At 35.1% G+C, this 27,504-nt stretch overlaps 1 protein-coding gene across 1 annotated transcript in view; it reads right to left on the reverse strand.

Moving 5' to 3' along the window:
* The window catches only part of bop1 (BOP1 ribosomal biogenesis factor), an 84,742-nt gene that overhangs the window by 8,213 nt on the left and 49,025 nt on the right, over window positions 1-27,504 (reverse strand). The window contains exons 4-11 of the mRNA XM_048203524.1: window positions 20,892-21,046; window positions 20,694-20,811; window positions 17,724-17,825; window positions 17,063-17,275; window positions 15,645-15,806; window positions 13,758-13,838; window positions 13,226-13,295; window positions 1,244-1,376 (exon numbers count right to left, since the gene is read on the reverse strand). Of these exons, the coding sequence (XP_048059481.1) occupies window positions 1,244-1,376; window positions 13,226-13,295; window positions 13,758-13,838; window positions 15,645-15,806; window positions 17,063-17,275; window positions 17,724-17,825; window positions 20,694-20,811; window positions 20,892-21,046 (1,034 nt within the window). The remainder of the gene's footprint in view (window positions 1-1,243; window positions 1,377-13,225; window positions 13,296-13,757; window positions 13,839-15,644; window positions 15,807-17,062; window positions 17,276-17,723; window positions 17,826-20,693; window positions 20,812-20,891; window positions 21,047-27,504) is intronic.

The raw sequence follows: 27,504 nt of genomic DNA on the forward strand, positions 1-27,504 counted from the left end.
CTATATACCTATTCATCTAACATCTACTTACTAACCAACCAACATCAGAATGTTTATCTATTGATCATTTCTTCCATCTTAACTATTTACAGGGCTCCAGACTAACATTTGAGAGCACCGGTGCCACTAAGCTCTACAGAAGGTGGCGCTGGGCGGGGGTTTAATATTAAAGGTAATTTAATCATATTACTATTGAGTTCCATTAATAAGTGCAGTTACTAATAATATTACACATTTATTTATCAGAAATGGGACAGTAAAGCACTGAGCTTGAATTGAGATGTAGATAACGTTAACTTTTATTGACAACAGTAACATGCAAAAACCTCATTTTTATTACCATACTGAACTGACAGACAGCTTCAGTGATTATAAAATAAGTGCTCTTTACTTGCTTTTTGTGAAATTAATTCACAATTTGAAGAAAAGTTTTTGTTTTTCATGAGACTTTGTGACTTTTCCCCATATATTAGGGAGTGGAAATGGCTAATAAGCCATTAAGTGCTCTTCTGCCACCATCTACTGGTTATACTGGTAGTCTTTTTTAAATAAAAGTTTGTTTGCCACAAAGTGTTCCTTCATTTTTAAACTTTTAGTTTTACAAATCATCACATTAAAAATAACAATGAAATTGGATCATATTTAGAGATTTGAAGTGTTGGAAAAAGTCCCTGAAAAGTCCTTGAATTTCACTCACAAAAGTCCCATGAACCCTGAAATAAATGTTGTAAAAACATTTGACTATTTCATGGTTACAGTTAGCGTTACTCATTGGAGAGCCTTATAAAACTTGGGGACAATATTTCTCCTGATTTCTATGTCAGTGCTGTTTGATCTGATACCTGTTGTTTCGCCGCACAATTCTGTGGCGAATTCGAACAAAATTTAGTCACATCGCAGGAAAAAAGGTTGCAAAATCCATGCATTGATCAATTGTACTCTATATATTGAACTTATCTTCTAACTAACTTACTAACTAATGAATAAACAAAAGCTGGCTATGTAATAAATACTTCTTACATTTCTAGGAACATTCAGTTCTTGAAAAAGTTACTCACTTTTCTTGATGCTGACTAAACTGACACTAACTAATGAACCAGACTGAAGCTCTAAACCCACAAACTGTAAAATTAATCTTCTGTCAAATAATAAACAGCACATAATGAAGGTTACAAAACATACAGATGAACATCAAATAAACATTCAGATGGAGATTATAAGAGAAAAAGGAGGCGGGTCTTACTAGCTGACAGCGACCAGACATACGGAAGGATTGGGATTCCAGGCCACGCCCTTCACAGCTCCGCCCACCTCCACAGTCTTCAAGCAGCGCGCCGTACTGACCTCCCAGAAACGCACCGTACAGTCATCAGAGCCTGAGGACAAGGGGCAAAACAAAAACTTTGATTCATACATACGAATTTACATAAACTACTGATCTATTCAGCAATCTATAATGTTTTGGAATTAAATATATGTGTGGACACAGATGCTCAGGATGCTGACAGCTCTCAGACCCAGCGGACTCCAGCACAACAAAAGCACTCTGTCAGCTCGACGGCACTTCCTCTCTCATCGGCACACATGGAGGATAACTCATCCTCGCTCTAACACAACCACAATGACACACAGCAGCACTTTGGCATGAGCGCACAGTAATAATACTAGATTACTGAAGGTGACGGAGACAGAGAAGTCGGGTTTTTAAAAGTATATGTGTGCTACTGCTGTTAGACGGTCATTATTCAAAAGAAGATTCATTTATGTCCACAGTATACATAAAGTGTAAGTAAGAATTACTAATAATGAATAGCTGATGGTAACCTTTATTACGTGCTTAGAACGTACAGTAGGCATATAATTATAACATAATAAAATTTTTTGGATGACAATGCAATTTATCATCATCTGACGCATTATTTATCAATTAAAAATCATCTTATCAAACAGAAAACATTTCATTCAAAAGATGGGAAACCCTCTCCTCGTATCAGCCGCACATTGAAAGCAGCCGTAAAATCTCATTTTAACTTTTATACCTGCATGCTTCATAAAGGCAGGAAAAACAACACGGGGGAAACGGGCCTAGCCCGGAGGGTGGAGTGTAATAACTCCAAAAGCCATAATCACTTTTTAAGTATTGAGCTGTATGGCGACAGATATAGCAGGAGGGACGGGCTCTGCGGCGGACACCCGCTGGCGGTCAGAGAGGCCTGTCTGGAGCACACAGATGCCCGTGTGTGTGTGTGTGTGTGTGTGTGTGTGTGTGTGATGCAGGGGACACCAAGAGTTTCCTGTAGACGTTCAAGCATCGACTGTGACCATAAATAAAATGGGAATGACGGTAATATTTGCCTTTATGGAGGGAAAAAGCAGCAATAATGTTAAAAGTCCATTTTATAGGACAGTAATGGCACTTTGAGACTGTAATGTGTCCCAAAGGATTACAGAAATGAGAGGTTAAAGTCAACAAGAAACAGCATTTGCAACCCATTTTACTTCCACAACGTGACATTTCGGAGTGAAATAGGATATTCAAGAAGGAAAAAAATAAGTCTATTGTAAGACAGGGCTTGAATTTATTGGTAATTGCTCATCAAAAGTGGGGATTACAAACCCGAATGGAGCCCGCTAAAACTGCTAAAAGCTTGCTAAAACTGTTCACAATTGATCAAAATCAAACATAGAACGTGTATTATTTTGGTAAAATGGCATAATTTTGATTTCATGCAGACTTTTGTGCAACATTTGTATGGCTATTTTTAGTTTATAAATGGCTGAACAACTACAAACATAAATGGTCATGTTTAAATGTCATCTTTAAAAGAATCTACTTCCCATAGTTTGTAAATGGAAACACAACAGGATGACTAGAGTTTTTCACACGTGTCGTGTGTGTTGTCTAGTGTGTTTTTAGGAGCGTATGGATCTCAGGCACTTCCTGTGGTTGAACAGGGCTCCCGCCAACCACTCTGATCTCCTTTAGCTGCTCCGTTAATTTTTAGTTGTGTTTTTGGACAGACCCCAAGAGATTCCTTTTTATTTTAAACACCAGCTTTACAAAACAGTTGCATTTGTTCACGCTGACATTAAAATTACACCTCACTTAGTGCTGGGTGTTAATTACTGACAGGTGTTTTTTTTTTTAAATAAATAAACTTATATTCAGCAAGGTGACATTCAAAAATAACATTAAAAGACATAATGTTACAAATGATTTCTACTTCAAATAAATGAACTTTACATTAAATGAACATTAGCTGTTTCCATCCAAAGTAGCGAATTTAACTTGTGTGTAAAATTGGAATATCGCATTTCAACATTTGGGTCATTCCATGTCAAATCAACCAATTTCGGAAACATCCCCAACTCAAATTTTTGATTTTGTTAATATTTTTTCTGTAGAAAGACAAACATAAACAGTGATGAAAGCCAAAATATGAAATGTCAATTTCATATTTTGGGGTCAAAATGACAATTTTCACCTGAGATTTGGAGCCAATTTACAGGGGTGTAAAATGACTTTAGAAAGATGGCAGCATCATTATTTTATTTTTACACAGACATTGATAGGTCTATTTGTAAAATCAGTTGAGCAATCTTTTTTGCATTATACGCCAATGGTGACAGTTCAAAAATGGGAAAAAGCACTTCTTGAAGTATTAAAGATATCTTAATATCCTTTAGATTCTGGTTCTTAACAAACTTTCCTTTTGGTATCAGCATTTTAAAGGCCCTCGATGGTTCACTCAAAGAGATTTGGAGATCTTAATGCGGCTCCATGAGTAAATTGTACACATTTTCAGTTGTCAAAAACCAAGTGTGGATCACTTTGCATACAGCAGATACTTTTTTTCTTTCAAAGAGGAATATCTGAAATAATGTTGAAACTAGAAATGTATCTCGTGTTTTTCTATCAACTCAACTGCATAGATCATAGGCCTACCTGTCTGAATGCCATAAATATTCCTTTTGCATGCCTATAACTCAAAGTATTCAAGATATATTAATACCCATCTAGATTGTCATTCCTAATAAACTTTCCTTTTGACATCTTCATTTTCAAGGCCCTATTATAGTTGGTGAGCATTAGAGACTTTTTTCCAAATATCTTGACCCAAACTTTTTAACAGTATATAATATTATACAGCATCTAGCCACAAGTATTTTTGATTTTATTTTAGCTTTAAATAATAAAAATAATAATTAATTTAACATATTCATTAAGCAGACACATTCATCCTAAATAACTTCCTAATATTTGAGATCCATTAAACGTGGTAAAAAATCACTGGTGACCTCACTTCATTAATTAAATCGATCTCCCAAATAAATGAGTCTCTAGAAATAGAGGTCAGCATTGATTAAATCAGAACGCGCGGATCACAGTGAGTTCATGGTGTCCTGAGTGACAGAGTCCAGCTTCAGTTTATAATGTCACCGCTCGTCTTCATTTAGCCACATCATTAGTGAGGAATGCCCGTTTGAGGCCATGATCTAAGCTCCGTAAACGTAAATATGTACACAGTCGTGTAACCTCAGGCCGTCCTCACCGCATTCTCTCATGCAGTAGACTGCGAAATAACTGTAACTGTAGGTTTCACGTGCTGTAATTGCAGCGTTTTCGTTTTGCAAGACTGTAAACCAAATTCTTATAAGATTCTCATCATTGCTGCAGTTTTGAAGTCTGCAGAAAAAATGACAAATCCTCACATCTTCTAAAAATGTTCTCTTCAATGTGGAAATTTCCACTTGTCTTAAGGTCTATTGGGTAAACATTGTAAGACTGAACGCTTAAGTAAAGTACGAGCTATATGCCAAGTTATAAGTAAGTGTAATATTTACATTGACTTGCAAATGTTAGAGGTCAGTATGATTCTTTTTTCCAAAAGAAAGTATTAAATTTAAAGGTGCAGTGTGTAATATTTAAGAGGATCTATTGACAGAAATGCGATATAGTATACATAACTATGTTTTCAGTGGTGTATAAAGACCTCACATAATGAACTGTTATGTTTTTTATTACCTTAGAATGAGCCATTTCTATCTACATACACCACGGGTCCCCTTACATCGAATTCGCCATTTTACACTGCCATGTTTCTACAGTAGCCCTAAACGGACAAACTGCTCTACATAGTGTTTGCTTGACTGACTACTCCTGTGTTGGCCACCGTAGCTTCTCTATGTGCTTCGAAAGGGATGGGTGAGCAGTGGACTGAGCTGTTGGTTGCAATTCGCAACCTCACCGCTAGATGCCGCTAAAATTTACATACTGCGTTATTTCAAATAAATGCTGTACTTTTGAACTTTCAATTCATCAAAAAATTCTAAAAAAAATTAGGCATGCACAATATATCGGCCACCATATCGGTATTAGCCGATATATGTTCATCTTTAATGTTATCGTTATCGGCCCGATAAGAAAATTTGGTCGATATATTAAAGCTGCAGTAGGTAACTTTTGTAAAAATGTATTTTTTACATATTTGTTAAACCTGTCATTATGTCCTGACAGTAGAATATGAGACAGATAATCTGTGAAAAAAAAAAAAAAAATCAAGCTCCTCTGGCTCCTCCCAGTGGTCCTATTGCCATTTGCAGAAATACACCGCTCCCGGTAAGAAACAACCAATCAGAGCCAGGAGGAGTGTCTTAGCAGTGTCAATCAAGCTCGCGTGCGCGCTGATCTCACCCCTCTCATGCACAGCGCCAGCGCATACAGGCGTTCAAATTCAAGATTACCGGTGTGCCGCAGCTTTGCTTATGGCGGAAAAACAATCAAAACTGCCAATTCCTCGAGTGGCACCTGCTCACAAAATAAAGACGGGTAAACGGAAAAAGACAGATGACGATGATAAAAAAGCCAAAAAGAAAGAATTAGATAGAGTCCGAAATAAAACGAGGGTAAATATCGGAGCGGCTTTTCCGAGGTGGAGGGAGCTACGTGTCCTGAAAGGATTAAAAACTGATGCAGAGTTAGAGTTAATTCCTCGTCGGAGCCCATTGACTCGGTGTCAAAACTTTAGCCGCATAACATACAGATAAAATGTCACGCACTGTGCAAAGCAACTATTGAAACCTACTAATTCACTGGCTTGTCATGTTGCTGAAATAATGTACTAGCAAACCTTATTTAGCATTACATATCGATAGAATAATTACTTGCATACTGTAACGTTAGTTACCGTTATATTATCATACTAACTATTTATTACTTATAGAAATAGTGCAACGTCATATAGTTACATTACATGTATTGCAAAATACGTAATGTTTTGAGGACCAAGTTTGTACTCAAAGTATGGGCAGGCCATAGTCAATGTAAATCATATTGATGATGTTTTGTCTGTACCAGTGAATGTGCCATAACTGTTTATCCGCCTTACTAGCCTGCGCGTTCACGGCAGGCTCCGTTGTGATGGGGGAGGAGCTGTGGAGGGAGGGCTGTAGCGCAGCAGAGAGCAAGGGGGAGTGACCTGTGAGTTGTGCTTGTTCAAATTTTCAGGCTAAGTCAAGTTTTTCTAAAAACTCCCTACAGCAGCTTTAAAGCCAATAAATAATGGATTATTTCTTTCAGCTGAGACATTTCAGATGCAATTCAAAACCATGATGGTTATGAATAGCTTGAAATGGCAATGGCAATTTATTTATATAGCACAATTAAATACAATCTACATTGTCCAATGTGCTTTACAATTGCTGAAAAACACAATAAGACAAAAAATTATTAAGCAATAAAACACATACACAGAGAATTGTAAAAAACATATCATAAAATAGACTAAAATTGGTGCTTCAGCATTAAAATATAACAATAAAAGACAATGTAAGGGTGCTTCAACGTGTTATATGCCTTATCAAACAAATATGTTTTCAACTTAGATTTAAAAACAGATAGAGATGAAGCCTGTCTAATTGAAATGGGCAAATCATTCCAGAGTCTTGGACCTACTACAGAAAAGGCACGGTCCCCCCTACATTTTAACCTAGATTTAGGATAGACAGGAGTCTCTGATTAGATGACCGAAGTGATCTTGTTTGACGGTGTTCAGTCAAAAGGGTGGAAAGGTAAGGTGGAGCCATTCCATTTAGGGATTTATAAACGAGAAGTAAAATTTTAAAATCCACTCTGTAGTGTACTGGTAACCAGTGTAGGGAGCGTAAAATAGGAGTGATATGATCTACTGTATCAAAAACAGCAGTTAGATCTAAAAGCACAAGAACAGCAGTCACCTGAATCACAGCTCATTAGTAGGGCTGCACGATTAATCGCATGCTATTCTCACGCGCATTTCGTCAGTAAAGCCGGTTCCCTGATTACCGCTAAATCGCCATCACCTGCTTTCAAATGAAGCGGCATTTAATAGACAGAGCCGTAGATCACTGAAAAGCCACGCAATATCGCGTTCATATCGCAGAGGAATCGCCTGCGATAATGAACGCGATATTGCGTGGCTTGTCCGAAAACCAGATTGAAACAAAGACTTGTTTCAGGAAGAAAGGAGGGATAACTTCAGTACAGGAGCCTGAAGGCTTAAGGTGATCTACTATTTCTTGGAGCTGAGTGCCAGTAATAGGGTTAAACTGACTAAAAACAGCAGAACAACAAGGGGGAATTGAGGAAACAGGAGAAAAGTGAGAAATTCCCAGTCTTAGATCACTTATATTATTAACAAAATGTTTTAGAAAGTCCTCACACAAAGGGAAAAAGCAGACAGGAGGGTTGATAGTTGCATTGATAATTTCAGTAAAATACCTTGATTTGGCTGCTTTTACCGCTTTCTGATATTGAGCTAGAGAATCACTTAGCATTTCAAAAGAGAGCTCTTCTACAGATCTGCCTAAGAGAGTGAACAGTATCATCACGCCAGGGCTCAGATTTAGGTTTATGATGTATTGCCTTTAGAAGTGCGACTGAGTCTAAAACCTTTTCACAAACAAAATTAAACCTGGACAGAAGTTCTTCAGCACTCAGATCATTATGACAGTCTTTCATAGATAGAGTAGCATCATGGAAAGCTAAAGAGAAAGCATTTCTGGTGACAGAGGTAAAAAGCAGAGACCGGCGAGCATGAGTACTGGATTTAGAAGCACTGAATGCAGAAGGAACAGAAAACATAATGGACTTATGATCAGAAAAACCTCAAGATTACAGAGGGAAAAACCATGAGATAGTTCTAGATCTAGAGTATGTCAATGTTGATGAGTGGGAACATTGACGTGAAGAACCAAATCAAAGGCATTCAGTAAAGTTAAAAAATCCTTAGCTAACAGGTCGATTGGAGTCATACAGAAAGTTCGGTTAAGAGTAAAGTGCAGTGCAAGTCTGTCATATAGGCTACATTAAATTATAGAACATAATTGGGTGCTTGGGACATGGCTTATAATGGTGAAACTTTTGTTTTGTAATCAGGCTAGGGCTGGGCGATATGGCTGAAAACTGTATCACGATATCAGTGTTTCATATCGGTCGATATCGATAATTATTGCTATTTTTTATGACCCATTTAAAATAAGGACCAGGAGAAAAATATATTACAGTTAAACATTTTTATTTTAAACTTAACCTTCCTCTGATCATAATCCCCTCAGTTATTAAGACAGAAATGTCAACAACCATGGAAAACTCAAATAATTAAAATATAAGTCTACTTATAAGTGTACTTATATACTTAATGTAAATATAAGTCTACTCTAAAGTCACAATGAACACTTTTCCTCTTTTATTTACAATTTCCTCGCTCGCTGCGGCACTCATTTTCTGCTTATCAGTTGCAACTGAAGAGGAATCCAGCACGAGACAACGATATGGCGCAACCAAAATTGATACTGTTACATGATTGGCTGTTAGTGTGTCACTCCCTACGTTGCTAGGTTACCAGAGAACGAGTGCCTTTGTTAATGCAACCAAACTTGCTTAGCAAAGAATAAAAAATATCGAACGTTTTATCGAACACATTTTTTATTGATATCGATCACGTGTCTATCGCGATACATATCGTTATCGTTTTATCGCCCAGCCCTAAATCAGGCTCTCAAAAATTATATACAAATTTGGATTCAGATTTATTGGCCAATATATCAGTTATCGGCTTTCAAAGATAAAGAATTATCGGTTAACGGCATCGGCCAAATTTTTCATATCGGTGCATCCCTAAAAAACAATGTATCATGGTTTACACAAAAAATATGAACCAGCACAAGTGTTTACAAAATTGCTAATCAGAAATGTTTCTTAGGCAGCAAATCAGCATATTAGAATGAATTCTGAAGGATCATGTGACTTTGAAGACTGGAGTAATGATGCTGAAAATTCAGCTTTGATCACAGGAATGAATTATATTTAAAAATATATTCAAATAGAAAACTGTCCTTTTAAATTGAAATAATATTTCACAATATTACTATATTTACTGTATTTACTGTATTTTTAATAAAATAAATGCAGTTTTGGTCAGCAGAACTTAGTGACCCCAGACTTTTGAACGTTAGTGTATGGTTATGGATTTTGTCAAATCACTAACCCTAAAGTATAAGCACAAGTATTAGTGATGCTTGACCTAATAAACAGCACTAACATGAAGCAAAGAACAAAATCAACTCTGGACAGCAAATTGCTGGCGTTTCCTGAAATTTGCTGGCATTTAAAACAAATTAGTCCAGTTTTTACAACCATTGGCTGTACAATCTTTTCACAATAAGACTTTCCGACTTGCAAAACCCAAATCAGCAAATGCAAAATGGGAAAACCCAGAATGCAGTGAGCGAACAAAGTCCTGGGACAAAAGACTCACTAGTGCTTTGTCATCAGCACCCAACCCATTGATATGGAAGAAATTATCTCTATTAAACACACACACACCAAACAAACCAAAGGAAAGTTGGGCCGGCCCAGGGCGAGAAGAGTTGCGATGCTTGGGAGGTTGTCAACTGCCATTTTTTACTGTGGGAAAGGGCATTTTATTACTGCTTTAATATATTTTATAGCTAGACAAAAGAGCAACCCCTCACTGTAGTGGTTTTGCATATGCGCTTTATGAAGTTCTTTGTTATGGACGGCTGAGCAGATATTGCCACTAAACTGCAACCAGCCCCCATCTACACACTCTCTATCATTAGTTTTACACTCTTTCCCCTTAAACACCCCCTGCTTATCTACCTTATTTGAACACCAGCTGCAATGCACTTTGGGAAACCATTGCCATTCTGCATATGAAAGCACGGTATTGTTACCTGGATCACCTCATTCAAATCAGATGGGCAAATTCGACCACATTTTCATACTGTACGAATATGATTTGGTTTCTGTGGATTTGGCCGCACCGCTCCCATCGGTAACTCTGAGTGAAATTGACTGCTCGTGTTATTAAAATGATGCTTTCTACTCGCTTCGTTCGAGTAATTTATATCCCCCTCGAGTTAATAGCAATCAGATGGCGGCCCTACTGAGGGAATACTCGGATTATAGCGTGCATTTATGTATCTAAAGGACCTCAAACTTAAAATACGGATAATGATCAACAGACTGCACTCGAGAGAGGCCTTTCCTCCATTATGAATGAGATCTTTTTATACCGACACACATTATTCTCACAGAACTCGCATTTTCTCTTTATAATGGGGAAAATCGAGATTCAGAAAGTGTTTGTCCAGTGTTCAAAATGACAAATAACTCAAAACGGACACGACAACAAATCCCGAAGCAGCTAACAATAAAGCTGGGCTGCCAAGACCTATAAAAATACAAGTGAAATCCATCTAGAAGGGAGGAAAAAGAGACCTATCATGAGTAGCTAGTGATTGATTTATCCGCGTTGCGAAGCGCCAGTGAATATGGACATTTCAGGCGCGTCTGTGCTCATCCTGGCTCTGCCCAAACCCGCAGGCCTCCCCTAATCTCTCTCATCTCCGAACGGGTCGCTCGTCTCGTCGAGCCCCGTCTCCCTCCGCCAAGTGCTATGACATCATGGCGGGTGAGTGAGGAATGATTTCAGCAGCTTGTTAGCTACCGCTGAGGTAAGAGCGCTCAGACAGACTTCACCTCAACCCCTCAACAACACATTCAAAATGACCAAAATATTTCTCAATCTATCCAGCTTTAATCATAAATCGTTTTACAATCACACACACACAAAACACACTTATATTCACAATCTAGCCTGGCCTTGAGTGCCTTGATGCTTTTTTTTTTTTTTTAAAAAAAGAAAAAAAAGAAAAGAAAAAGGTAACTATATAATATAAAAAAAATAAATAAAACAATGCAATAAAAACTTTAAAAAATGTTTTTACATATACATGTATAATGTAATAGTAACATTTTTATAAATTATTAAATTACTATGGATATTATATATAGTAATTTAATAATAATAAAATAATAATATTATAAATTACTTATTAAATTGCAATAAATTATATATAAAATATATTTAAAATATTCATAGAAATATCTGTATTAAATACATCTGTATATATTATTTTAGAAATTACGTTATTACAAATTACTTATTGAATGAATATTTATTCATTGTAAGTGACATTTAATAAATTATTAAATTACTATGAATATTATATATAGTAATTTAATAATAATAATAATAATAATAATAATAATAATATAAATTACTTACTAAATTGCAATAAATTATATATGAATATATGTAACTGTAAAATTTAATACATTATGAATACTGTATATATATATATATATATATATATATATATATATATATATATATATATATATATATATATATATATATATATATATATATATAGTAATTTAATTAATAATAATAATAATAATAATAATAACTACAATAATATAAATTACTTACTAAATTGCAATTAATTATATATAAAATATATTAAAAAAAAATCATAAAAATAAAACACCTGTATTAAATACATCTGTATATATTAAATTGGAAATTAAGTTACTAAATATTAATTATTTAATATATTAAATATTGTAATTTAATAATATTTACAATAATATAAATCACTTGCTAAATTGCTATGAATAAATAAAATTAAAATATTAATAGAAATAAACTACATCTGTATTAAACTATATTATACATTACTTATTTTTATGATTAAAATGTAATATCTATCTATCTATCTATCTAATACACATATATATATATATATATATATATATATATATATATATATATATATATATATATGAAGAGCTCTTTTCCAAAACGCGATAAACGCCAAGGTAAAAAAAAATGAGTTTGTCATGCCATTTTGCTGTGTACTGAACCTATTCTCTGCTCCATCAATGTTTCATGCCAAATCGCTATATATTTCCTTGTTTAAAATGTACTGCAAGATGTAGTTTCTTTCCAAAACGCTATAAGCGCCGAACCTGTTTTTAGCCTAAATGCGATATGTCCTCTCGACCAATCAGAATTTGGCGAGCGTTCGATGCAATCTAACATTGCGGTTCTTTGAAGTGAGGGAGTTTGTTTGTGCTCAGTCTTCAAAATGAGTGTTTTAAACTCTATTAACACTTTTGATGGCCTGGATGAGCCAGTGAGACCTACACCCGGGGACCGGAGTCCAGAGTGCCAACTCGGCTCGTCTCGCCTCGTATGTGTGTGTGTGTGTGTGTGTGTGTGTGTGTGCAAGTGTGTGACATCGAATCAGGCGATCAAGCTGTTCCCCTTTCAATACTGAGATTCTAGATGTTTTTATATAAAAAGGCTAAAAAAAGGATGGATTTGTAGCGTTTTGAAACAAACAAACAAAAAAAAAACTTTGAATTTATAATCAACAAAATTGTTGTTTCATTTAACAATCATTGTTTAACATGTTCAGACTGAGCCAATAGACCATTTTAACAGGATAAATTGAATATTAACAAAATGTACAGGTCTAGGTAAAAAAAAAATGTAATTTTCATGAAAACTATTAAAATGGATTTATAGCGTTTTGGAAAAGAGCTCGAAATATATATATTTCGCACAGACACACAGCAGAGAGAGGACAGGGAGATTGATGGGAGAAGAGATGGAAATGAGACTAAGCAATGTTACAAGCCAAACTCCAACCTGAATCTCCCATTCAAGCACCATGGTGCAATGTGTTGGAGTACATGCAGTAACCACTGAGCCATGGCTGCAACAAGATCTTTTGATAATCACTGCAAGTTTCAGCAGGAATATCTGCCTAAAATCAGGGTGAGTGATGAACAGGAAAAGACGAGACTCACCGGATACAAGCCACTGTCCACTGGGAGATACGCTGATGCTTCTGACCAGACTGGAGTGTCCGCGGTACACCTGTCAGACACAAACACCACAGACCTCAACACAACATACAGACACAGCAGAGAAGAAAAGCAGACAGAGCGAGATCATTCGAGGACACATCCAGGACTCTATTATTTCACATTAGTCCATTACCACCAAACATATTTGGGTGATTTATTAAATTTTTTTTCTTCTATAATCCAGTCCAAAAGAATGACAGACAAACCCTGTTTCATGTCTGCAGTTTTACAGCCACGGCTGTCTGAAAACGCTTTCAACAACAAAAATATTCGTCTTCTGATCTTTTTCACCCACGCGGTACAGTAAGTAATACGGTTTCCTGTCTCAATAAAATCAAAGCTCACTGTCCTGCCATTGTAAAGTCTAGTCCAGAAATATCATGAGTTTCTGATCTACAAGCTGTTCCTCCGGCTGTCATCATCAGAATTAGGCTGTAAAAACTGATCCCAGTACAGCTCAAGACTAACGTACCAGAGACTGTGTGGTTGGGAAGGGCTGCAGGTCTTTGGGTTTGGGAAGTTTGGGAATCAGATCTTCTGGGTTCACATTCACCTGGACAGAGAAAGAAAAACAGGTCGGTATTGTTGTTAAAAAACAAATATGAACACAAGTGTACACAAGTATTGTAACAAAGTTATGAAAAAACTGTGTAAAAAAAGTGTAATTAATTTACATTTTTGCATTTAGCAGACATTAATTACACCAAGAGCTTGATTAGAAGACTAAAGAAATAAAGAAGTGCATTTCTCACATAAAATTACAAAACTTTTTATGATTATGAATTTGATTATAGAAATTATGAAATTGGACAATATTAAGAATGGAATAGAGTTACACATTTATCTTATTTCTTTAAATTTTTAAGCAAATGTTTTAAGTATAAATTAATGTATCATGCCATAATACTTCTTTACAATATCTATAAAAAATGATTTTTTTAGATAACTTATCTATAAAACTATACTACTGTTTAAATGTTTGGGGTCCGTAAGAAGTCTCTTCTGCTCAACAAGGCTGCATTTATTTGATTAAAAATACAGTAAAAACTGTAATATTGTGAAATATTATTACTATTTTAAAAAAAACAATTTTCCCCCAGATAATCTAAAACTCAATTCTACGGAAGAGGATTAGGGCCAAGCAATAATAAAAAAATAAATCCATCTCGAGATTAAAGTTGAGAAAAAAGTCGAGATAAAATGTTGAGAATAAACTCGTTAAATTACGAGAAAAAAACTTGAGTAATTCGTAATTTAACGAATTTGTTCTCGTAATTTAACGACTTTTTTTCTCATAATTTAATGACTTTATTCTCAACATTTTATCTCGACTTTTCTCGAAATTTAACGACATTTTTCTCATAATTTAAAGAATTTGTTCTCGTAATTTAACGACTTTTTTCTCGTAATTTAATGACTTTATTCTCAACATTTTATCTCGACCTTTTTCTCGAAATTTAATGAGTTTTTTTTCTCTAAATTTAAATGACATTTTTCTCATAATTTAACGAATTTGTTCTCGTAATTTAACGAGTTTTTTCTTGTAATTTAATGACTTTATTCTCAACATTTTATTTTGACTTTTTTCTCGAAATTTAACGATTTTTTTCTCAAAATTTAACAACTTTAATCTCGAGATGGTTTAATTTTTTTATTATTGCTTGGCCCTAATCCTCTTCTGTACAATTCAGACATAAATCTGAGGGAAAAATAAAACATCTGAGATAAATTATCATGAATGAATACAGATTATTTATTGTTTATAAAAATACAAAACTTTTTGTAACAAATTATGAAATTGGTCAAAATTAAGAATGAAACAGAGTTACATATTTATCTTATATATTTTTTTAAATTTATATGCAATTTATAAAATATAAACGATACTGATCATGCCATAATTCTTCTTTATATTATTTATAAAAAATAAAATTTATAGGTAACTTAAAAATATATAAAATCTACACTACTATTTAAATGTTTGGTGTCCAATAGATTTTTTTTGTTTTTGAAAGTGCATTTATTTGATCAAAAATAAAAACTAAAATAACTTTATTTAACTCTATGATGTGATGGAAAGCTGAATAAAAGTATTAATTTCTTAAAAAAAAAAAACCTTACTGACCCTAAACTTTTGAACAGTAGCACATGTAATTTATATATGTTTTTCAAATTTATTTATATGATTAATAATTCTTCTTCAGAGATGAATTATCATGACTGAATAAATTTTTTTTTGTGGTGATTTCATCAATCATAATTCAACGTTTGGTGACATGAATAGTTCTAAAACGGGACACATTTTCAAATAGGGACCGTAGAGTTTATTTGTACGGGACAGGATGTAGAGGCGTCTCACCCTCATCTTACGCTGACGGGGACACAGGTACAGGTCGAGGCAGCGCTCGAAGCGCTCGTGAATGAAGCGCGAGTATGCGGGAACGGCCCGCAGGCAGGCGAACTTCTGTGGCAGGAAACTCAACTTCCTGTCCTCGGGGTCCTGCTGCTCCCATGCCAGTCTCTGAACAAAACACACAGAACAAACGTTATGACAGCTTCAACAAAAGCCGGACTAAAGAACAGGTGCAGTCAAAATTGGGGTCAAAATTTGGTTGCATATAAAGATTAACTTGCAGAGGGGATGCACGTGTTCCCGTGGAGTTAAGTATAGCATGTAAAACATACGCAAATGACTTATAGGCAAATTGTACAGGCCTAATGGAGCCGGAGATGGAGGTGCAGGTGTGAAATGATCTGGGCATTTAGCCAGTGACATTTTAAAGGAAGAGTTCACTCAAAATGATTCTGTCTTTATTTACACTCATGTTGACCCAAACCTGTATGTATGCTAACAAGCTGCTCTTTTCCACTTCATAGTGAAGAAGCTCAACACAAAAGTATGACTTATTCCAAATCTCCTGACGTCATATAATAGTTTGTGTGAAGAAAAGACTGAAAGTTAAGTCTTTATTCATTTACTATCTTCTCTTTATGTGCTTAATAAGAGACGTCTTCCTCCAGTGCTTAATTTACATTTGACGGTTATATTTTTATATGCAAATATTACAAATGAAAGTATTTCCATTTTGCATAAAGTCTTGTCCTGAAAGCAAGTGAGTCTCAGTTAAACGTCTCAGACTTCATAAAGCAAGTTTATGCACATAAAACAGATAGAGTATTATTTTAATTAATTAATAAATATTACTATTAATTTTATTGATTTAATAATATTAATATTACTTATAAAATTATACATATAAATTTGACATGTTTTTTAAAAATATTTTTATCTATAAATATATTAAATCAAACTTACTAAAACTGAGCCTAAAAAGATGGGGAAAAAATAAATATAATAATAGATTAATAAATAACTTAATTTCAAAAATATTTTATTTCTAAAATGTAAAAATGTATACAATATAAATATTAAAAGTGTTTTTATTTATTTAGTTTTTTTAAAAAATATATATTTTTAATTAAATTTGTTCTTGTACGGTACATTTAGGTTCTTAATTTACCATATTTAAATGAAATCCTACATGTAATGCAAGTAAAATAATATTATATATACTATAAATACTATACCATGACTAAGAAAGGGATATAAAATATTATTACATTATTAATGTAATTGAAAAGATAATAGATTTAATGATTATAAAAACACTTGCACCAGGTTTGATGTCATTGGACGACTTTTATGATATGTTTTTTGAACAGTTGCAGTGTGAAAAAGTGTGTCATATTTAAGTGTACGACTGCTCAAAAATGCACCTCTTCCTCCGACAGCAGGTATTCTGGAGGAGGGTTGTATGACTCCTCGTGCCCAGGAAGTCTCATCTTGGGAGCTGGGATGTGCATTTTGTGGCGTCCCAGGATGCTGTTGGGGTCCTCCTTGGCCCACAGGTCATAGTACTGCGGGGTGGTTTCCTTGGGTCTGCGTGGCTTGATCCAACCCATCTTAATGGCATGAACCAATTTCCCGACCTAATAGAGAGAGAGAGAGATGGATGCAGTGACGGTACAGTAGAGAGAAAACACACACACAGTAACACATCATTGTGGTTATTGAGAGCACATGTGTATGATCATTACTCAAAACACTCATTGCACACGTCGCCGGTTTACAGCAGGAAACGCATTACATATAGTGACCGGAATCAGCCGGAATATCTAAAGAGGGAATCTTATTTTAACCGAAACGTTTGCAGGTTTGATTTCTTTCAGCGTTCAATTTCAGATCCCCATTATGCCGGCGTTTCAGACCTCTTTCCACTTTAAAAACTATGTGGGAATCATTATTCGTAACGCAGCACAGCTGGGAGCAGTTAGGAGACGAAACATGACTATTCTCATGCCGTTTCCCTTTCACAGTAAATATACGCTTTCACCATAAACGCAAAACGTGAGGTGTGACAACGACAGTCAAACTTGCCTTCTCTTTCTCGATAAGTGAAGGAATAAAGCTTCGTTTGTCCTGAGGCCTGTTGGTGACGGGGTGAATCATCACTTCGTTGGAGAAGAAGTCAACTGCAGGCTAGAAAAAACAAACACAACAAAGAGTCAGAAAGAGGAAAGCATTAAGTCAAAGTAAAAAAAAAACACATCCATATTATCCCAAGGGTGTTTAAAAGGAGTGGTAACAAATGTTTTACACGTTAAAAGAGGATATTAAAAGTAATTTAAAAAAGAAACACAGATGGAGCACAAGAACTCGTCCTGCGCAAACTGCACCTTTACACACTAAAACACTTAGGTTTTCTTTGGTCTTTAGACTTTTTGACATTTATAAGGATGCACAGAGTAATTTCTATGTATATGCATATCCAAATACATACACACATATGGAACAGTCATGGCCTAATGTTTAGAGTCTCAAACTGGTAACCCAAAGGTTGCGGGTTTGATTCTCAATACCGACAGGAAATGACTGAGATGCCCTTGAGCAAGGCACCTAACCCCCAATCGCTCCCACAGCAAAAATGGCTGCCCACCGCTCCGGGTGTGTGTGTACACAGATTAATTATGGTAAAAAAAATCTTAACACATTTAATGCACTTGCCCCGCCCCAGACCTACGTAGGTCATCGGACATTTCATACACTTGATTGATGAATATGGTGCAGGGCAACACATGGAGCCTATAGAATGCAGTGATAAGAGTTTTGACTCATATTCACATCACAGGATATAGTTAAGCTATATCACACGAGTAACGAGCACAATATCACATGAGTGCTGAATAGCACAACTGCAAATGTGATACTGTTTTTATACAACAGCTCAATAAATTAGTAAATATTGAGTTATTTTAGACACAATATTGTCTGTTTTGATCAATTTTGCCAATTAACAGCATTTCATTTCCGAATCAGTGTTTTGAACAAATCGGGTGAACTAATGATTCAATAAACCATTGATAAAGAGAACCATTTACTTCACTGCTGAATGAATCAGCCATTTGAATGAATCAAATGAATAAATTAATGAATGAATGACTCAATGACTTAATCAAGACATTTACCGCCACCTACTGGCAGTTTTACTTTATTCACGCAAAAATGAAAATTCAGTCATCACTTACTCAACCACAACTTCCAAAAGTTTGTGAGTAATATATTTTATGTTGAATCAAATAAAAACATTACTTTCTGAAGTTACTTTTTGTAATTTCTATTTGATGCTTTACACAACAATGATTTCTGACCATCTCGAGACTAAAGTTAAATTTCGAGAAAAAAGTTGAGATAAAATGTTGAGAATAAAGTCATTCAATTATGAGAATAAAGTCATTAAATTACGAGAAAAAAAAATTAAAATTAAAAATTAATTTAACGACTTTTTTTTTTTATTTAACAAATTAATTTAACGACTTTTTTCTCATAATTTAATGACTTTATTCTCAACATTTTATCTCAACTTTTTTCTTGAAATTTAACAATTTTTTTTCTCGTAATTTAAAGAGTTTATTCTCAACATTTTATCTCGACTTTTTTCTCGAAATTTAACGAGTTTTTTCTCATAATTTAATGACTTTATTCTCAACATTTTATCTCGACTTTTTTCTCGAAATTTAACGACATTTTTCTTATAATTTAATGACTTTATTCTCAACATTTTATCTCAACTTTTTTCTCGAAATTTAACAACATTTTTCTCATAATTTAACGAATTTGTTCTCGTAATTTAATGATTTTTTTCTCATAAATTAACAACTTTATTCTCAACATTTTATCTCGACTTTTTTCTTGAAATTTAACAAGTTTTTTTTCTCGTAATTTAACGAGTTTATTCTCAACATTTTATCTCGACTTTTTTCTCGAAATTTAACGACATTTTTCTCATAATTTAACAAATTTGTTCTCGTAATTTAACGTAATTTTTCTCATAAATTAACGACTTTATTCTCAACATTTTATCTCGACTTTTTTCTCGAGGGATCAAGAACGTTCCAATATACAAATAACATTTTTCGTTTTCTTTCCTTGCATCCTCCCCTTACATCCTACGGTGGTGGAGCTGAGATGCGAGGAAAAGAAATGAGGATGCACAAATAAGAATTGAGAAGCACCCATGGAGTAAATGACTCTCTTTATGAATGGGCCGTTGAATCATTTCTTTCACCCGATTGATTCACTCAAAACACGGATTCATTCAGAAACGAAACCCCGCTGTGTGTTGCTCAGAGACACACAACAGTTCTGCTCTGGCTTTATAGGTAATATTTACATTGGCAAAATTAAGCAAAAACAGACAATATTTTGTCTAAAAAAATATCAATATATTAACTTTTTATTTATTGAACTGGTGTATAAAATCAATATAACATTTGCACAATGTGTGTTCTGTTTAACATGGCAATGTGAAAATAGGAACATCTGGCCTATCAACCAGACGCAACAAGTCCCAGTCAGATGACAGGTGGCTTTTTCACGCTCATTCTTTAAAGCCTGTCTGAGGTCGACTAACTGATCACAGACAGACCCAACTGTGGAATGACTCACTTTCTGTTTGTGCCAGAAAAGACGGCGATGCACAATTAGCACTGATGTTTATAAAGCGCTAAACGACGGCCGTGACACCATCCAGACTCATTACCTCCTGTGCAGGTCAGACGGGCTGCGCTGTTTTTCTTAAGATGGCTAATTGTGCTTGTGTTAATGTTTCGTTACTTCATTTGTCGGTGGTGAGCGCAGACTCGGGTTGGGCTTCGTGTGGCTTCGTAAATGAGAGGAGTAATTCGACGAGCTTCATTTTTTCCCCATCGTGCGCTGGGGTTATTATCTAGAAGCCCGTTTTAAGAGGTTTTCACAGACCAGACTGCAGATGTTGAGGTGACAAATTCTGTTACTGTCGGATCTGTGTTGAATCCAACACCAACAGAGCGGAAAACCAGAGCAAAATACCTCGTATTCGTTGAAATTGACGTCACCGAACTTGCCCTGCTGCAGACGGTGCACGAGGTCCACCTGCTCATCCGACAGACGGATATCAGCGCCGGTCATCTTGTCATGGACGGTACGCCTAGTAATGACAGAAGAATGAGTGAATAACCAATTATAGAGGTTGAATTACTTTAAACGAACGTTCCAATCGCTCCTCACCAGTAATCAGGATTCTCCATCTTGTCGAGAAACTCATCCAGTTCATCTTTGTTCCTGATTGGTTTAAAGATCTTCTTGCCGTCCAGGTCATATCCAATGTGGGGATAGTCCTTGTACCACTCCATAGGGATGTTGCCGACCGTGTTGCGGATATCCTGTGAATGGATAAAGAAAGTGGTAAAGACCAAAATGGAAACTCTTAGAGCCACCAGATCAACTCCAGAGAATATTTTGCATCACTCTAATACCTGCAGAGAAAGACTGATTAGTATTAAAGCAAGTAAAAACTGCATCCATCTTGGTCATGCCCATATACAGCCATTTCCTGTAAAGCTCCAGTCTACTTCAATGGAGAAAGACTAAAATCTCAGAAAGGGTTTGACTATCACATATCAATATTACTATATTAAATCTTGGATTGTTTCATTTAAACCTGGAGAAAAGTTTGAGTTTGGAGAGAGAGAAAAAAAGAAGAAAATTTAAAAAAAGAAAAGAACATTTATTTATGATAATATTAATTTATTAAAATTAAATTAAAGAATATAAAATATAATAATAAAAAATCATATTTATATAATAGAGAAAAAAAAGAAAAGTTGAAAAACATATATAACATATAAAAACATATATAAAAAAAAACGCTATATTATATTAAATGCTATATAATATAGTATTATATAATATTTTTATAAAATATTAAGACTAAAGAAAAAAAATTATAATGTGTATAAATTTAATATAAATCTACATAAAAATATTTATTCAGGTTCAGAAATGCAAGCAAATATAACAAAAATTAATATATAAAATATTATATTAAACATCATACAATATTATATAATTTTCTTCTATCTATCTTAAATACTATATAACATTATATAATATATTGTGTTATTAACATTTGAAGAGAAAAGAAAAAAAAGTGTTTAGGTGTCCTTGAAATAGGGCAGAATTGTAAGCAAATATAAAACAACATTTGATCATTTTATGTAAAATATTAAATCTAATATAATCTAATATAATCTAATATAATATAATATAATATAATATAATCTAATCTAATCTAATCTAATATAATATAATATAATATAATATAATATAATATAATATAAAAAGTCAATACATTCAATTTATTATATTTAACCAAAATCCAAACTCAGAATGAGCTCAGAATATAATTGTGTAAAGCAGCAAAGTCTAATGCAGATGAATAAGAAACAAGCAGGTAAAAGTAGAGTTTTTAATAACTTTACAATAAAGAACTACAATATTACCATATTGGGAACCAGATATCAATACAACATTGTACCATCGGTTGATTCCCACCCCTAGCAGACTTGTTTTGCTAGTCTCCTCTTACACTAACCAGTTCTGCCATTCTCTCTACCTCCTTTACTAGCAGTCAGTGTCAGGGTAAAAACATGCGTCAGCAAGGCCTCAGTCCTGCAGGTGCAGAAAACCGCCCGCCCAATTTTAACTCACTCTGTATTCAAGCTCACTAACCCACCCACTTTACAGTACGCCACAAGAACGTTACGCAGATACGACTGCTAATAAACCAAACAGAGCTTTGGTCTGAAAATAGAGATTTCTTTGTCTGGGAACGACGCACACACACTCCCGCTCGCACAAACACACACTGGTAACAGCAGACAGCTGAAAGTTCTCAGAGGTTGCGAGCGCCACTTTAAAGCGAGGCCTACACCTGTGAGTGATTTCAATAAAAACACCCCTACCATATCCAATTAGGTCCGAGTGGGCAGCGCTGTCACGCTTTCACACACAGCCGACAGCAGCTGCGGAGGCCACACCCACACACCACTCATCTTCAAAGGCCCGCGTCTGATTGGCCGACATTCTGATCGTAATGTAATATAAGTGTCTACGAGACACATTCAATGTAATCTCAATGTCTGGCCGAATGAAGTGCTTGTATTGTCTGGCACGATTGACATCCTTGCCAACTCGAAGAAATCAGTGCCAAGACAGAGAAAGAACGGCAGAAGCAGTCTTGCAAATTTGATACTTCCTGTGTGGAGCTGTTACAGACTGTCACTAGATCTTCACACAGCTGAAAAATTAGAGACCCTTAAAGTGCTTCTAGCAATAAGACAACCAGTGTTTTGGTCATTTAAACAGTTAAAATCAACTAAAACCAACCAACTTTTAAAACATTTGTTTGAGCTGCCCATCTCGAATATATATTTATGCTTGTATACTATATATATATATATATATATATATATATATATATATATAAAATTTGAAACAATAAATAAATAAATAAATAAATATTCATGATTAGTGACCTGAAAGTCATAATTGTACAGTAGTGGCCAAAAGTGATGTCCGGAGGGGATATGTGTTTTTAATTGCCCTAAAGTTTGATTAAACCATCAATATTTTTAATATGATGGAAGAATAAAACACCAAACTTGGTTAAGGTATTTATCTGACAAAATTTTTTGGCAAAAAAAGGCAAACAATAGCTACAGGTTTTATTTTACTACGCAAAAAACAAACAAACAAAAAACAATAAAAATAGAGAAAAACCAAAAAGGCCTCATGAAAAAGCATAAATTGACTACAGCATAATCAGTTATTAATATTTTGTTGGTTCTCTCTCATTTTTGCATGTTGCATTATCAATAATAAAACAATCGCCTCCAAGCACCACTATGGAGCACGCTTACAAAATCTTTAACGCATTTTTAATCAATAAAGGGTGGAGATGTCAATTTTCATATGCCAGACATCACTTTTGGCCACTACTGTATAATTAATATAATCAAGAATAATACAATTTCCCATATATCCAGCAGGGAATAATGTAGGGTGGGACCTGAATGTATTAACTGGGATTTGATTTGACTGCAACATATTAGGCTGGGATATAATTATTTGTTATATTTATTTTCCCTGCATATATTGTCTCAGTTAATGTCAGCAGAAAATTTATGAAAAGCATTTTATTTAAACCTCGTTCACACAGACACCTGTCACCGGACAACATGTCTGCTCATTTGCATTGAACTTCTCAAGAGCTCGACTTTATGCAAATGAGCAGTGACGTGATCAAGATTTTCGACAGCTGTTCCACAATATCAGAAATCGGCTCGTCTTTGCCACAAAATGGTGGGTTAGAGTTATGAATCAGGCACAATAATTCAATAAAATGAATTCTGATTTCATGCCATCTTTGAATACTACAGATTGCAATACATTATTGAAAAAAGGGGTCAATCTGGGCTCTCTCAGTGGGACGGTCCAAGAGAACTGGACACGAAAAACATCAGAAGCCCAGCTCACCTGCTTTCAATTGAGCGGCTGAACGCTGCCGTTATTAAGTGTCAGTCAGTCAGAACGCTGAAAATCTGCCCCTTACCACACGCTCTTATCAACTTCCTGTTCAGACTGCGGTGGGGACGGCGATGGGAGATCGACTGCCGATTGTGTGTGCGCTCTTGACAGGAGCTTCCAGGGAAGACGGTCAGAAACCTCGCTGCTGGCAGCCTGCACCTCTACGCATGATATTTCCACACCACATCATTAAACTCTCAGAGACAAGTGGAAAAAATTCCCTCTTCGTAAACCACCTGAGAAATCAGACTGTCAATCCAGAAATATATGCGCAGAGCTTTAGAGGACAGTCTTCGTGACATTTATCAGCTTTGAAAAAAAGTCACTGGCTGAATCTCAATTCACATACTTCACCTACGCACTGAAACTACATACTTCACTGCTGATGGGAAGTACATACTTTAGAGGAGTCAGTACTGGGATTTAATGCTACGGCATAAAATTGCATCTTTATTTCATCAAACCCATATACATAAGTAATTGCTTCTATCTAATCATTAGCACCTGAGCTATTACCACAAACCCCATTAATACTCCACTTTTAAGGTTCATACACTTAATGTACCTCTTATGTACTTAAGGGGTTGTGGGAAATAATTCATATATAATATCAATATACATAAAAGCAGGCCAACAAAAAGGAGTTCTTAAGTAAAAAAGGAAGTGCAGATTGTGATGAGGTAATGTTCTACGCTTTACGACGTCTCTGCTAGGATGCCTCACCCATGAAACGGATTCTTTACAGGACAACATCAAACAGAGCAGGTCTGCCTCTCGCAGAGGTGCCCCTTGATTTCACACGTTTCACAGGCCACAGAGTGAACATGACCCCCCCAGATTTTCATGAGGGACACTCGTAAAGGGGCCTGAGAGACCCTGGAGAGCTGGAGAATTAGGCCACACCGAGAGCCACGAAACCTCGCTGAGAACCAGAGCTCACTAAACCGCCTGCAATGAGGGAAATACACCAATGTTTTGTGAAGAGCTGATGTAAACCGGAATAAAACTTAATAAAACTGCTCTGCTACTAAAGCCTGATGCTGGCAACAGATCATCAAGAAACATACTGATGGCTTTGGTGCGTTTGGTGATTAAACCTAACTTTACATTTCTCTTTTTTACTAATCTATAAAATACAAACTATGAGAGGCAGAACAATGGTTTAGCATGTCCCTTTCCTTCACAAAGACACACTTATTAATACAAAAATGAAAATTAATGAGACTTTAGAGCTTTGGTTTGATCGGAAGAACAAACTATATATAATAAGAAATTTCACATGAAACAATCATATGACTTCAGAATACCAGTGTTATCTTAATAATCTTAGTTGGTGTATATTTCAGCATTTACTAATACATTATTAAAATCAAAATTTGTATCTGTTAATATTAGCTAATGCACTGTGAACTAACATCAACAAAGATGTTTGTTCATGTTAGTTAATGCATTTATTAAAGGGGACCTATTATGCCACTTATACAAGATACAAAGTCTCTGTTGTCCCCAGAATGTGTCTGTGAAGTTTTAGCTCAAAATACCCCACAGATCATTTTTAGAGCATGTTAAAATTGCCTCTTTTTGGGGGTGAGAAAAAAAAACGTGCCCTTTTTTGTGTGTGTCCCTTTAAATGCAAATGAGCCCCCTTTCAAGAAGAGGGTGGAGCTTCAAGAGCTCATGCTCCGGCATACCGACAACAACAAAACAGGGCAATATCACGCACTGAAAATGTCAGAAACTGTCAGTAGCAGTGTTCAGTTCGAACCGGAGTCAGACAATGATTCCTACAGAGCCAGAGAATACAGTATATGCTGCAAAAGATAGAACAGGTATAGTTTAGTTTAATTACGGTTATAACTTATGTTGTCATCTTGCTTTTATCCACTATTAGTACAAGCCTGTTGTAGCGGACCCTGTCGGAATGATGGCCAAAACATTGCTGATGAGTTTTATGAAGTTTATTGTACCTCACAAGAAAGATGAAGTGTCCGTGTTCACTTCAGAAAAATCACAGTAAGGGCTGAATAAAATGCAGTACAAGAAGTGCCATTAACCCTTTTGAACGTAAGTTTAAAATATTCTGGCTGACACCCCAGCGTGAGTTTTTTAAGGTGACCGTTATTTAGAACGTATCACTTTATGGTTTCCATGGTGACGCGTCATTGCTTGTTACGTGACACACCGCAGCACTGTATGAATGATGATCTGCTTTCATTTAATTTTCCTTTTTTATTCAAAATATTCACAAATTTGTTAACTATAGCATGAAATATCTAATATTCCGATTGCCAAATATGTGCAAGTGGATGTGTTTTGCTGTTTAAACACCTTTATAACGATCATGTTAGTTGAGCCATATGCGCGATGGGCGCTGCCATGTTAGTTTGCGCCGCACAGAGAATCGGATCTGTTGGATTTACAACACATTAATTTATCCACTTCTCCCGAAATACATGAAAGTACTGTAAGTGAGTCGGTGAACTGGGAAAGAATAGAGTAAGCTTTAAAGTTACTTTCACTATGTGTATCTGATATGAATAAAATGTGTGGTCTAATTATAATGGAAAGGGTTGTTATTTCCACTTTTATAGACATCATTGTCTATTATACAAACTCTAAATATATTGTTTTGTTAGTACTCGTGAATTTAAATGTCTGAAACCTAAAATAAACATTATTTGGTTGAAAACACTGCATATATGTGATATATGAAAAGCGCTGCGTGCGTCCGTCTCTGGTTTAGCGCCAGCCAAAGCGCTAATCAATTTGGCAGTTGATCATGTGATGCACTGAACGTTCTAATCACACCGGTGTGAACGTACGCATCAAAGGGTAATCTGTAAAATAACTGTGTTACCAGTTTTTCTTAATACTTTGAATTCAATTTTATTTTTGTATTTACCATTTTCATTTAAATTTTAGTTAAAAGCTTTAGTGTTTTTGTCATTTTTTTTGTTTTTTTTATATTAGTTTTTATTTATTTTCTATTTCAGTTTAATTTATTTAAGTACATTAATTATGGGTTTAGTTTTAGTTTTACTATAGTACCTTGCAGAAGCCATGATATATTGCAGATGAGTCGTTTATGGTGCTTTTCTTGTTCTTTTGAAGCAACAGCACATTTTCATGAACTGTTCCTGTAAGAAGGCTCAGCAACAGTTTGAGTTTTGAGTTTGGTGCCAGTCAGCGTGCAGACACAGGTTGCTGAGAGCTCCAGCGGTGAATGATTGAACGCGTCTGACCATTAAACGGA

This window comes from Megalobrama amblycephala, linkage group LG9 (assembly GCF_018812025.1).
Source record: "Megalobrama amblycephala isolate DHTTF-2021 linkage group LG9, ASM1881202v1, whole genome shotgun sequence".
Taxonomy (NCBI): domain Eukaryota; kingdom Metazoa; phylum Chordata; class Actinopteri; order Cypriniformes; family Xenocyprididae; genus Megalobrama; species Megalobrama amblycephala.